A 14,958-nucleotide genomic window follows, 5' to 3' on the forward strand; every position below is an offset into this window, starting at 1 on the left:
CAGCAAACTGGCATAAATGACCATAGTAACAGCCAAACATAGATAAGCAGGTCACCTTTCAAGATATATGAACAAAAGATGGATAGACAGAGACAGAATGAACCTCGTGGAAATGGAAAAGTCAAAACCTGGTGGTTTGATTGCTTCGTTTTACGACATATCAACCCTTTTCAGGTTATTTAATTTTGAAGAAAAATTTTGTTTAAAGTTTTTTTTATATCTTCAAATATTTATTTATTTGGTTTGGTTTGGTTGCTTTGTAAAGAGAAAACAGAATCGGGGGGTGGGGGGGGAGGAAAAGGAGGGAAAAGATGGGCTCTTGCTTTTGTTTTTGATTTTGCAGAACAAAGTTTTGTAAAAGGGGATAGAAAAACAAAAAGCATCAATGTTAGGAGCATTTTCTCTTAGGAGGCCAATATCTTCAGAGAGCCTGATCGAGAGATGACTGTGACAGTTAACTGGGCCACACCTAGCCAACAAAGTGGGAGAAAATCTAGGGAGGGTTCATTAAAAACCATAATAATGATTATGATGATTGTTATTCATAATGGTTAGACAACTCTCTTCTGTATTAATTCAACAATTCAATTCAATAAATTTTGCAAAAAATAAATAATCACGTTTCAATTGCAGGGAAAAGGTGATAAAAATTTATAGAGAAGAGGACACAGTAGCCCAGCATCTGTTTAGATTCGCTTTGAATTTTTTTTTTTTTTTTTTTTACAAAGGAATTACCACATATCAAGACCCGGATGCCACTCTAGGATGAGGGTTAATGTGTATATTTTAGTCATTGAGACAGTAGCGTAGTAATCGATTGTGGTGAAAATTTGGTACAATTAGATTTATGTGGAAAGTTCATGAGAACTTATTTACGTTGAACTTGAAGATGACAATGTTGTCAATAGGAAAGCAGAACACTGGAACAGAGTTCCATAGATGGGCAGTTCTAGGAAAGAAACTTTGTTGATGAAATCCACATTTAGATTTATGCACAGATAGAGAGCGAGATAATTTTTTGATCGTATTTTTTTTTTGAAAGATTGACGGATGTGGTGGGGGGGGGAGCATAGATTGGAGCTCAGTCAAATACTTTTTTTTATTTTTTTATTTTTATTACATTTTCACCCCAAACAAGGCACATTGCCAGTTTGATGTAAGGGCTACTATCATAGGCATAAGTTGCAGGGGTACTATGTAGGGAGATGAGAGCAAAGATGTCGGTTCACGTTACATTTGAACTTCTGCATGTCAGTACAGTTGGAGAAGCAGGAACCTGGAAGGAAATTCCAAAATCTAGCAGTTCTGGGGAAGAAGCTATTAGAGTAGAATTGTTTCTTACATTTCAGGATCTCTACTGTGAAGGGGTGGGACTTTGCTGCTTGTCGGGTTTGTCGGTGGTATTTACATCGAGAGGTTACAAGGGCTTGTAGTTCGTTAGAGCATCCACCATTAAAATACTTGTAAAACAGGCAGAAGGATGCAACTTTTCATCGATGGGACAGAGGTTGAAACTTAGATGACAGTTCAGGACCTATCAGGATGGCAACTCTTTTTTGAACCCTGTCCAGGAGTGAGAGACTAGTAGCAGATGCACCAGCCCAAATGTGACAACAGTACTCCATACATGGGCGAATGGTGGCCTTGTGAAGGTACATCACTTGCTATGAAAATAACAATAAAGCAGAGACAGGCTCACAACATCTCTTCTGTGGGAAAGAGGTTGCAGAGAAGAGAAAAGGGCATCACCTACTAGATTACGAAACCGGTTTGAACTCTGTCAAGACTGGATAGGGCGCTTTGAGCATTGCATCAGCAGTAAAATATCTGTAACCTTGGCAACGAATTTGATGCATGTGCTCCATTTCAGATCAGGAGTGAAGGTTAGACATTGCTGCGTTGCGGACGCATTTATTACCTCTCTTGGAAGTTTATTCCAAGGTTCAAAATTTCTGATTGAGAAAGCAGCTCTCCTTCGATCGAATCAAAGTTGCGAGGGGGGGAGTTTCTTTTAGTGTTTGTGTAGACATGTTTCTGATGCAGGAGTGAATTATAGGTTTTTAGGTTTATCATAATACCCACTGTTAAGATTATAAAGCCAAAATCAGATTGCAGAAGAAAATGTTAAGTTTTTTGAGTCTGCTTTCATAGGGTAGATAAAATAGATCTCCAGGTGCCAGAAATTATGTATTCATTAGACATGGAGAAGAGACATTTCATGAAGATCTGATTTGATGCGAAATTATTTAAGAGACAATAAAACAATTTTGCAGACATAAAAAAGAGAAAATAAATACTTAAATAATACTTACTGGTATTTTTATTTCAAGAATATGACAATGGTGTAAAATGTCCGTGAGTTCTTTAAACCCCTGTTTTAACTTTACTTGAACCTGGAAAGAAAAACAAAAAAGAAATAACAGGATTGCTTGGACTAGTATAACAAACCTTCCAAAAGTAATGTCTCCTATTTTTTTCTGTCTAAATCGATCGGAGTGGATTACAAATCGCATTGTTATGAAAACTAAACTTATGCATCCATAACCTGAATGTTCCATCTCTCTGTTGCATATATAGATGGTGTGAGACTAAGAAAGCAACTCCTGTCATGGACCTGCATCAGAAGCAAAGATGCATAATTGAATGCAGAAAAAATTGAACCAATCAGCATTCACCAGTGCTTGTTAAATGTTTACAAAGCCGATGCGGTTGATGTCAGTACAGTTAGGAGATGGGTTCATTAATTTCAGAGTGGTGAGAGTGGTGAAAGCACTTCTGGACTTTTACAACCGAAGGATCAAAAGAGACTGGCAAAAGTGCATTGTGAATGATGATTCAGAAAAATAAGTTCTGGAGCACAAAAGATTGCTCGTTTAAATGGTACTACTCCAGTCTTCGTGGCTCTTCAACATTTTAGTTTTGAGATAAAAAAAAAAATAGGAAGCCTTACTTTTAGAACAACCTTTGTAGATGTAGAACAGTTGAAATAGCTGGGAAATAACATGTGAGAAAAACATGACACTGCTAACCCAATAACTCTCATACATTCTTCCAATGCCAAAAGCCAGCAGCATTCACTTTAGGTGGTTTGAACCAACTTCTTTCAAAGGAAGAAGTTTTGTGAGGATATCAAGTTCACAAGCGGCCCCCAGTCATATGTATATCCCTGTCAGAGGTGATGACATCATTATAGGTCGTGTCTTCCACTTGGTACAGATTGCAAATTCATGACTTATTTTTCTCGATTCCTTCCAATCCAGGGCAAGTTGGTTTATGAACGCCCAACTGGTGAGAGATGTCCTAGCAAAAATATTTTCTTCTCTTTGGCTTTCCTCTGCCTCTTTTGCCTTCTAACATAACTTGTGGTTGATCATTTGACATGGCCAAAATGTTTAAGGGTTTTATTTTTTATTTTATCAAATCGAGGGGGTAAGAAAGTAGTTTGATGGAGAGTGGATATTTTGTTTTTTTCTGATCAGGCGATGTCCTCCTACATACAGCGCCTGGTATTCCCAAATTGTTCACTGATCAGACTTAACATTGCTTAACTTCAGTGATCTGATGAGAATTGGTGTGTCAATAGGATTATGCCATAATGTGACCATACCATTGAAGTTTCCTGTTCTGTACAATCCTTACACTCTGCAGATTTAATCTTACTCTGAGCTCATCATGAATATATTTCTTTGTTTCAGAATTTTTGAGATGTAAATTGATAACTTGGATACTTCGGATTACTGGAAGTTGAGCAGCAAGATGTCTGTTCACATTACACTTAAACTTTTGCATATCAGTACAGTCAATGAAGCAATGATCCCGATGGGAATTTCAAAGTCTAGCAGTCCTAGAGAAGAAACTATTAGAGTAAAAGGTTTTCTTACATCTAGGGATTTCTGTGTAGGGGTGGGATTTTGCTGCTTGTCGGATTTGTTGGGTGTATTTCTGTCGAGGGGGCACACACCATTAAAATACTTTTAAAACAGAAGGATGCAACATTTCGTCGATGGGACAGAGGTTGAAGCCTAGCTTGTAGTGCGGGACCTATTACGTTGGCGACTCTTTTGAACTCTGTCTAAGAGGGAGAGATTAGTAGCAGATGCACGAGCCCAAATGTGGCAACAATACTCCATATATGGGTGAATGGTGGCCTTGTAGAGATACAGGATACTCTCAGGCGTAAGTAACTTTCTAGCATGGTAGAGAGAGTCCACCTTTGCAGCAGCCTTAGCAATGTCCTCAATATATGTTCCAACTCATGTTTCCTGTGAATGTTAAGCCAAGAAGTTTGAAGGAAGTACTTTTAGGTACTGTATCAGTGGTTGAGCAGGTTTCTTGTTATTAAAGGAAACAAGTTTAGTCTTGGAAGCATTGAATGTAACCATCCATTTTTGTCACCATGCCACACAAGTAGACCATCAGCCAACATTTGTTGTATATGTATGAAAGATTGGGAATTGTTTTTAATCAATAAATCCTTAATATTTTTTTCTTTGTAGAAATTATTCCTTGTTGTTACAAAATCAGTGCATTCATTAGTATGTTTTATTGTGAATGGTGTTTGACAAGATAAACAGATGGGTTGGCTTCTTTTTTTTCTTTTTTTTTTAGGAGATATGAGTGGGTTAAATGTGCATGACCTATTTTTATTTTTGTTAGTTTGACTTCTTTTCTGTTTATTTTTGTATTTTATTTTTTAATTTTCGGCATTATTTCATGAAGTTTGTTGTTAGGATATTCATTCCAGTTAGTTTACCATTTCTCTGTTGTGTATATGTTGATATGTCTTTTGAGATCTATGTATGGAATTTTAAAATTTGAATCAATTGGAAGATTTAAGGCAGTTTTTGCTGTTGAATCTGCTAATTCGTTACCTTTGATACTAGAATAATAATTTCTTTTTTATTATTTGATTCTGTTAATTTGTGGAGTAATTTTTTGATTAGGGGGTTGTCCATCTTTTTATTTTTGATAGCTTTTAAAGTAGATTGGGAGTTTGAAAGAATTATAAATTTGGATTCTTTGTTATTGGAGGCTAGACTGAGAGTTAGGATTAGAGCATGTATTTCGGCACTGAAAATTGATATTTCTTTTGGAAGGTTTGTTTGTTTTTTGGTTGATTTGTTGAGTGTTGCTGCACTGGCTGTTGCGTTTTGTTTAGGCCCATCCGTATAGATAGGTGTGTGGTTTGGATACATTTCCGTGATTTTATTGAGATCATCATGATAAATTATTGGATGGGTATGTTGCTTTTCATGTTTACTTAAACTTAGATCGATGTTGGGGGTTACGCTTTTCCAGGGAGGGGTTTTGAATAGGATAGTTTCATTTGGTTAGGGGTAGATTTGCTTCTTTAGAGATGAGTTTTATTCTGAGTTCAAAAGTTTTGATTGCATTTTCTTTTTGGTTGAAAAGGTGTTTACGATTTGGGTTTAAAGTGCTATTGTGTGCTGGGTTTGTGGGGTGGGCTGTTAGTTTTGTGTAGTACTTTAGACCAAGGTTTCGGTTTCTAAGCGTTGGAGGGGTTTCAAGCGCTTCTGCATATAGTCTTTCTACAGGGAAGGTTTGAAATGCTTCCAGTGCTAATCTTAGTCTGGGGTGGCATATCGTGTTGAAGGTTTTTAAATATAATTTTCTGGTGGATTGATATATAAAGCTGTATGGCCGATGACTCGTAGGAAATGTAATGCTTTATTACATTTGGTTTTAATGTAATTGATGTGTGGAATAAAGTTTCATTTTTGGTCAAAAATGATTCCTAGGTGCTAGTGTTCATTTACGAATGGAATTTTTTCACCTTCGATCTGTAAGGTTGGGTCAGGGTGGAGTTTGTGTTAGTTACAGCAATAGATACATTTTGTTTTAGTTTTGAAAAATTTGAAACCATTTCTTGTTGCTCATTTATTAATTTTATTTATGCTGTGTTGTAATTTTTTTTTTGATGATGTGAATGCATTTGGATCTGTAGCTGATTGAGCAGCCATCTATGTAGTGTTCATTTACGAATGGAATTTTTTCATCTTCATTCTGTAAGATTAGGTTAAGAGTTTTTAGATATGACTTTCTGGTGGATCAATATATAAAGCTGCCATCATCTATTTTTGATCTGATTAGTGCTCTATATAGTTTGATTAGTGTGCTCTTGTCGGCTCCTCAATCTGTATGGGTGATGACTCGTAGGAGTTGTAGCGTTTTATTGCATTTGGTTTTAATGTAATTTGAAACCGTTTCTTGTTGCCCATTTATTAATTTTATTTATATTGTGTTGTGATTTTTTTTTGGATGGTGTGAATGCATTTTGATCAGCAGCTGATTGAGCAGTCATCTACATATAAGGAGTTATGTATATCAGGGGAGAGTTCTTTTATAATATTGTTGATTTTGATGCTGAAGAGAGTTGTTGACAATATGCTGCCTTGAGGCACTCCTTCTTGATTCTGTGGGTCTGATAAAGTAAAGTCTATGCCAACTTGGAAAGAGCTGTTAGAAGTTTTTTATGAATTCAGGTAGTCTGCCTCTTAGTCCAATGTTGTGGAGAGTTTTTATGATGTGTTTCCAAGTAGTTTTGCATACTTTCTCACGATTGAAAAAAAAACAGATGTTACATGTTCCTTATTAATGAAAGCTTCTCTGACGTAATTTTCGAGGTTAGTGATGTTGTCTATACAGCCTCAATTTTTTTGATATCTGTATTGAGTTTTTGAAATTATTTTGTTATCTAAATACCATATGAGATGGTAATCGATTATTCTTCCAAATGTTTTGCATAGGCAGCTTGTGCAAGCTATTGGTCTGTAGTTTTCTGGGTTTGATGTATCTTTTCCCAATTTGGGCATCCATATTACTGTTGCTTGTTTCCATGAACTTGGGAAATCTTTTGTTTCCCATATCTTATTATAAATTTTGAGAAGGAGTTTTAATGATTCAGGCAGAATTTGATGATGAATTTTCACCAAAGGTTTTAGCTAGTATGTTGGCCATATCTTTTTTTTTTTGTGTGTGTGTGGGTACTTTCTGCTTTTTTTGTTAGGATTATATTTTCCAGATATTTAATCATTTTCCAAATAAGCTGCAATATTTATTTTGTTAAATTGTTGCCAGCATTGTTGGATTCTTTAATTGTTTTTTTGAGTTTTAACTCTTTAGTGTTTATATTCTATTAAGTTGTTGATTGTTTTTTTAATTTTCTTAATACTGCCTTTCACTGTCTTTCAGCCATTTTACATTCTGAACTATGAATTGAATCATAGTTTGTTTTTTTTCATCAGGAGAATTTTTAGGTATGTATTTTTTTGATATTGTTATGAGTACTTTGGTAAATTCTTCCATTGTTTGGATTTGGTGTTCTGTTAATTGTAGTAAACAGAGTTCTTTGAATTTAGCCCAGTTGGTTTTGTTTGTGCTCCATTTGGGTATGTGGTTTTGGATTGAGTTATTGTAATTGATTATAATAGTGTAGTGATCACTTCTGCATAGTTCTTCGTAAGTACTCGATATGTAATCCAAGAAGCTTGATGGATCGCACATGGTAAGATCAATCACACTAGTTGATCCGTTTCTTGGATTTAAGTATGTGGGATTTTCTTAATTGAGGAAGCATAAGTCATTTTTGTTAATTTGTTGTTCAATTTTATTTCCTTTTGAGTTTGTGACTTTACATCCTCATAGCATACTGTGGCAGTTTAGGTCTCCTAGGAGGTTGAAAGGTGAACCTAACTGTTTTATTAAATTTTCTAGTTCATTTTCATTTATTGATTCATGAGGGCGGGGTATATCGAGAAGATTGTGATTGTTTTGTGTAATGTGACAGTTGTAATTGCTTGGAGATTTGTTTTGACAAAGAAATTAGTTTGAGGTATGTCATTCCTTACAAGACTTGAGGTGCCTCCGTTAGCATGAAGGCCTATGTTATGGAATCACTCCTTTTGAAGTGTTTAGTCTTCCATGGGGAAAGACTTTGCACTTATACTCACAAAAATTCTTCATTTTAAGTAGAGATTTAAAGTTAGTTATTTTGACTAGTAGGATTCTGTCTTTGGTTTTTTTAAATTTTTGGTTTGCTTTTTGTTTCTATTAGAAAAGGTGTTAAGTCTCCAACCTTTTCCTTTTCTATTAACTCAATAACTAGGAATGTTGCGAAGTTTCCTTTGCATATAGATGATATGGTTTTCCTAGTTTTGGATTTTTTTCATCATCTGAGCTAGAGAGGTCAGAGTCAGAGGAATGGTTTCTTTTAAGGGTTTTGAGGGGAAAGTATGTTTTTTTTAGCCATGTGTTTTGGGGTTTATTCTTCATCAACCACACTCCCTACCCACCTCGGAGTCCAAAAATGGGACATAATAAAGGGGAAACCCATTCGCCTTGACCATTTGTCAGGGTTTTGTGGAAGATATACTCTTTTGATAAGGAGTTTTCAAGCACTTTTTATTTCATATGTTCATTATGTCCTCAAAAATACATATCTTCAGATGCAATATTGAGTTTTGGTCTTTCTAATTGATTGATCCTTGCCTCCGCCTTCAAGCACTTAATTTTCCTATTTTTGATAGTGGGAAAAAAATGTTGGAGTACCTTTGAGTTTTGTTCTTTGTTATGGGAATTGGCATTTTGAGTGTAAGTGCTAGGGCTTGGTGTGACTGGCCGATTTATTAGATCGAGCCTCTCCGATCACCCGTCTAGCCAAAGTAAGAACCAAAGTAATGTGTTGTGGTAGCAGTGTCAGAAATTTTGTGAAAACTATTGAATAATTCCACCCGCTATATTTCGAAACTTATAACTCCTCGAAAAATGTAATTCAAGCCCTAATTTTTTTTTCAATTAAAGGAGCAAGGACCAAGGTTTCATTAAAAACAAAACAAAAAAGACAAACAACGTGTTTTTTTTTTTAAAAGGTTTTAAACTTTGGACTTTACAGGTAAATTTCTAAAAAGCACTACTTTTTTTTTGTTTTAAATTTGAATATTTATTGATCTTTTATCTTCAATTTGTGATATATAAAACTTTGGTACATAAATTATTTACTTTTTAATAGACGTTTGAAAATGGGGGGGATGAATTAAAATAAAAAACGTTTGTCTAAAATATTATATTCAGTTTATTGGAAAGAACATAAAATTTCACATTGACCCTGAAAATATCGTAAAAATAGAATCAATAGAAAAATTTTGATAGATTTTTAAAGTTTAAAAATTGAAAAATACTGAACTCGTAAAATTCAATTAATTTCATTACTATTTTTAAAAAAATATTTCTATTACTTTTTATAAAATTTTAATAGTTTATTTTGGAAGTATAAAGAAAATAAACAAAATAAACAACTCACCTTTAAATGAGAAATTACGAGTTTTTTTATATTTTATTTGCAGTTTCGTGTTAGGGGTGTCAAAAATTCCTACAAAAATTTTGATACACCTAGTGTTGTGGTGTCTAGACTTCTATGCACCCAGTTCTAGGTTAAGAAAAGATCCAGATCCCCAAGATGGACGAAGAAAGGTATGTCGAATACATGTCTGACACACCCATGCATAAGAACACTTAGACTGATCAAGAGCTGTAAATAGCCTGATCAAGTATATACACATCACAAATGCAAATAGTTCACAAAGATAACATATGGTTCAGATAGTGGAGAACACCATAGGCATGTAGCGACATGTATACACACTAAAACAACACATGTTGATTTGGTACAACGATGTAACATATGTCTGTTAGTGCCGTTCAAATAAGACAATGTAATATATGTTAATTTGGGTGCCGTTCGAATGAGGCAATACAACATATTTCTGTTTGATACCCACAATATAACACCTGGTGTCTGAGTGACAACAATTTTACTTCCAATTTCCAGCACTCTCAATGGCCACCACTATAACACTCATCAAAATTTTGTTTCATGCTTACAACAAAAATTATAAATGAAATGTTTTGCTCAGACTATTGTCCTCATCTTCAGTGTCATTTATGCAACGTTTTGGTCGAATTGTCCTTTGACAGTCCTAAGGCATATTGGCTGTTGCTTGGAAAAGAAAAAAGAAAAAGTTACTGGCTCTAGATATTTTCATGTTCTGTGAGTTAATCTCTGTTTTATGGCTATGGTTTCGTCTGTGTAAAAAAATTAATCTCTAGGCTTGGTCTGCTTCATATAATTTCCTTTTTTAGCACATGTACTCTACCTTGCATCCCTGTCAATTATTTTGACCTCATTTCACAAAGGGAAGTGTGTTCCTTTTTCTTTCCATGTGATCAACTAGTCCCAACTTTTCAATTCTCCCTGCTTATGTTTCAAGTATTTAAAGTACCGATGTTTGCGAAGCGATATCAAGCCGACAAGTATGTAAATAAATATTATAATGACCTGAATACACCTTATAAAGCATGTTAGTTTTTTTTGCTTTATTTTTGTTCAAAGATTGGATAAAAAATAAAAAAATAAATACAAAAGGGGATTCTTACCTCTCCTTTGCATTTTGTCATAAAGTGCAGGGTTTTGCGGACTTCGTCGAATTCTCCTTCAAGTTTCAGCATTTTTAATAAAGAATTTATTTTCTGTTCAGAAATGCCTAATCTTTCCAATGCTTCTTGAATATGTTTGGTTTTCGTTCCCTAAGAAAATTCAAAATAAAAAAGAAATAAAATTTGTAAAAGCAAAGCAAAAACATTCAAATTATGTGCGTTATTCTACTATTATTTAGTTAAATAATTATTTTGCTATATTTTGTGATCAAAAGCAGAGGCCCGCTTGAAATATAAAAAAAAAGCAATAAGTATAAAAACCGATATCATTTTTTGCTTCATAACCTTGAAATTACTATATGAATACACCAAATTATATGGACATATACGATAAATATATAAATTTATATATATATATATATATATATATATATAAATATATATATATAGTGCTGCCAAAAATTTAAATGCAACTCTGCTTAAACAACCTATACCTCATTTGATTCACCTTTTATTCCTCTATAATTTTACCTGTTCATATTTGACTTTTAATTAAAGTATCCTAGTGTTCACACCAATTTAAAAAATTAACTTTAAAGCAAGAAGGCAAAAAGAAACTCTGTATAATGGAAAATTGTTATTTAAATGTAACTTTAGAACATCAATGCAACACAAATACAATAGGAACACAATGAACTAGTTATATATATATATATATATATATATATATATATATATAACGTATCAAAGCACAGAAATTAGGAACCCACGACTTCTGGAAAATCTACAACAGTGTAGTAAATAATGGGCAATCAACAATCCCCCCACTATCCAACAAGCATGAGGTTGTTTGCTCTGCAACTGAGAAGGCTAACATGCTTCCCAGTCGGTTTGCCTCCAACTATACACTGGACCCTGCCAACCACCCCCTTCCTGACTTTCCTTTGCGGATAGACGCCACACTAAACGATCTGAATATCACCCCTGCTCAGGTGCATGCTATCATAAAAAATCTTGACATTGCAAAAGCATGTGGACCTGATCTCATCCCGGCTGTGCTATTAAAAAATTGCTCAGCCGAAGTAGCTCCAGTTCTCTCCAAACTTTACAACAAATGCCTTAATGAATCTTGCTTTCCTGCCTGCTGGAAAACTGCTTCTGTAGTACCAGTTTTCAAGAATTCTGGTGAAAAAACTGATCCAGTAAATTATCACCCCATTAGCCTCCTCCCACTTTTCGCCAAGATATTTGAGACAATAATAAACCAAGCTCCAGTCCATCACCTTACAGATGCTAAACTTCTGACAATATGGATTTAGACAAGCCCGTTCAACAGCAGACATCCTAACTGTAATCTCAGAACGTATATACCAGTCACTGGAGAAAGCGGGGGGGGGGGGGGTAGAGCGGTAGCTCTAGATATATCTAAGGCAGGGTAGGGTATGGCATGAAGGTCTTCTCAGGTAAATCAGATCATATGGTATCACTGGAAGAATACATGATATAATTAAATCTTTCTTAGATAAGAGAAAAATCCAGGTTGTCCTTGACGGTCGTACATCTAAACAATATCATATAAATGCGGGAGTGCCTCAGGGGTCTATCCTTGGACCTCTGTTATTTCTAATATTCATAAATTACCTCCCTGACAAAATTGCCTGTGAGATGGGTATATATGCTGACGACACCACACTCTTTAACAGACACGACAGGAAAACAAATGAACACATATCTAAAGAAATGGCAGAAGCACTAGAGGATGATCTCCGATCTGTAGTGAAATGGAGACAAAAATGGATGGTTGCATTCAATGCTGCCAAGACTAAACTCGTTTCCTTCAATAATTACAAGAAACCTTCTCTACCACCAATAGCAATGGCCAATGACTCTTTATCTGAAAGTACATCTTTTAAACTCCTCGGCCTAACACTCTCAAAAAACATGAGTTGAAACAATTACATCGAGAGTATTGCCAGGCTCGCTGTAAAGAAGGTATGTTCTCTCTACCGTGCTAGAAAGATACTAACGCCCGAAAGTATCCTATACCTCTATAAGGCCACCATTCGCCATGTATGGAGTATTGTTATCATATTTGGGTTGGTGCATCTACCACTAGTCTCTCGCTCCTAGACAAGGTTCAAAAGAGAGTCGCCAATCTGATAGGTCCTGAACTGTCATCTAAACTTCAGCCTCTGTCCCATCGATGAAATGTTGCATCTCTCTGCCTGTTCTACAAATACTTTAATGGTGAATGCTCTGACGAACTGCAAGCACTTGTGCCCTCTCGATGTAAATACCCCCGACAAACCCGACAAGCAGCTAAATCCCGCCCCTTCACAGTAGAGATCCCTAGATGTAAGAGAGCCTTCTACTCCAGTAGTTTCTTCCCCAGGACAGCTAGACTTTGGAATTTCCTACCGGGTCCCTGCTTCTCCAACTGTACTGACATGCAGAAGTTCAAGTGCAACGTGAACCAACATCTTGCTGCCCAACTCCCCACACAGTAACCCTGATAGTAGCCCCCTACAACAAAGTGGCAATATGCCTTCTTTGGGGTGAAAATGTAATTAAAAAAATATATATATATATATATATATATATACACACACACACACACACATAAATGAAACTACAACGATGAGTGATCTTTACATCTGAACAAAGCTCAATAGATAAAATTAAATATCTTTGAAAATCTATGGATTTAGGATTAAGAATTTTTATTTTTCTTTGTTTGAATTTTTGAGGGATTAATAAATATTGTAATTTATTCAATTCTTATTTTCATCATCAATTTTCTTGTTTCATATATATTATTTCTATTATGTATTCACTACGAGCAGTTGTTAAAAATGCACTTTCTAGTTTATATAATTGTTAAATCTACTTTTATCACTGGTCCAAGATATATACAGACTGACAGAAAGTAAAACACAACACAGCTGATCTATAAAAAATATATTGTTTTTATTTCACACTGACAATCAGCATTAGGAGCTGCTAAAAACAGCCTATCCTGCCTTGACAGAGTACAAAATAGACTTCGTGGTTTAGTGGGCGATGCCCTTTTCTCTTCCCTGCAACCTCTCTCCCTCAGAAGAGACGTTGCGAGCCTGTCTTTGTTTTATCGTTATCTCCATGGTAAGTGCTCGTCTGAGCTTCAATCTCTCATCCCCCCCTCTCGCCAATCTTTCATGAGAAACACCCGTCTGGCTGAAACTACTGTCAATAATTTCCCCCACTCTTTATCTGTGCCTAAATCAAAACGTAGATTCCATGAGCAGAGCTTCTTTCTCAGAAGTACATGACTGTGGAACTCTCTTCCGTTTGTCTGTTTCCCACCTGACTACAACTTGGATGTTTTCAAGTCTAACATAAACAAACTCCTGACAAACCGCCCCCTTAAGTAAGACACTATCAAATCTCCAATACTAATGATTACTACAATACTATCTCATTGATTACTGTACACACAATAACCCTTATCCTTGAGTGGCCTCCGGGCCTTGATAAGTGGTGACCCCCATGTAAAAAAAAAAAAAAAAAAAAAAGTTATTACTGGTGTTTTGAGATTTCTGAAAGTGGGTGAAGTGTGCATGTCGTTGGGTCCGATGTTGGTTGATGAAGAAATATGACAGCCTCGCTTCTCTCTGATCGACTGCCTCACTTTCTTTTTGTGATGATTTATTTACATAAACATTCTTTTTTTTTTCACGGCAAAATTAATATTTTTAGAGCCAGGGGGAGGGGAAGGACGTTAAGCAAGACAAGATAAAATCTGACAGAGAGCAGGAAAGAAAAGAGAAAAAGGAAAAGAAAAAGAAAGAAAGTGAGAGGGGGAGGAAAAACCAAATGACAAAAAAAAAAAAACATGAACACAAATTTGGCCTTTTCTTATCAAAAAAAAAAAAAAGAAAGAAAGAAAAAAAAAGCTAAATTTCACTTTGTTTTTAGTTTGAGGAATAGGAGGATCTGGCTTTTTAAGAAATTTGCATAAAAAGTGAATAATCCATACTACTACTACTACTACTACTATTACAAGAGATGATGATGATGATGGTGATGATTATGATGACGACGACTGGAAAACGCTGTCCATTGAGAACTATGCAAACGCCTACAATTTGAACATTCAGAGAGATGGCTCAGACACAAACCAGAGGCAGTACAAAAGGAAAAACCACAAAATCCTCTGAAATCCAAACAAACTCATTCAAACCAGGAGACAAGGCATGATAATAATCAACAAGACAATAAAATTTTAAAAAAACTGCTAAATCGTAAATTCTGTCATCCCAGCAGATCATAAGGTGAAAAATCAAAGAAGAAACAAAAAGAAAATGCATAAAACTTGCTAGATAAATGAAAGAAAAATGAAACATGAACAAAGTCAAGATGATACCAATAATTATAAGAGTACTAGGAGTAGTTCTAAAAAACTAACTGGAAAAACTATGAGAAATTGGAATGTAAAAAAAAAGTAATGATGAAAACAGTCAAAATCTT

At 35.2% G+C, this 14,958-nt stretch overlaps 1 protein-coding gene across 1 annotated transcript in view; it reads right to left on the reverse strand.

Annotated features, from left to right (window-relative positions):
- Window positions 1–14,958, reverse strand: part of LOC145268362 (eIF-2-alpha kinase GCN2-like) — a 217,889-nt gene that overhangs the window by 49,060 nt on the left and 153,871 nt on the right. The window contains exons 22-23 of the mRNA XM_080123893.1: window positions 10,453–10,602; window positions 2,313–2,393 (exon numbers count right to left, since the gene is read on the reverse strand). Of these exons, the coding sequence (XP_079980019.1) occupies window positions 2,313–2,393; window positions 10,453–10,602 (231 nt within the window). The remainder of the gene's footprint in view (window positions 1–2,312; window positions 2,394–10,452; window positions 10,603–14,958) is intronic.

The sequence above is a fragment of the Euprymna scolopes genome, chromosome 43 (genome assembly GCF_053919585.1).
Source record: "Euprymna scolopes isolate OS-2025 chromosome 43, ASM5391958v1, whole genome shotgun sequence".
NCBI lineage: Eukaryota > Metazoa > Mollusca > Cephalopoda > Sepiida > Sepiolidae > Euprymna > Euprymna scolopes.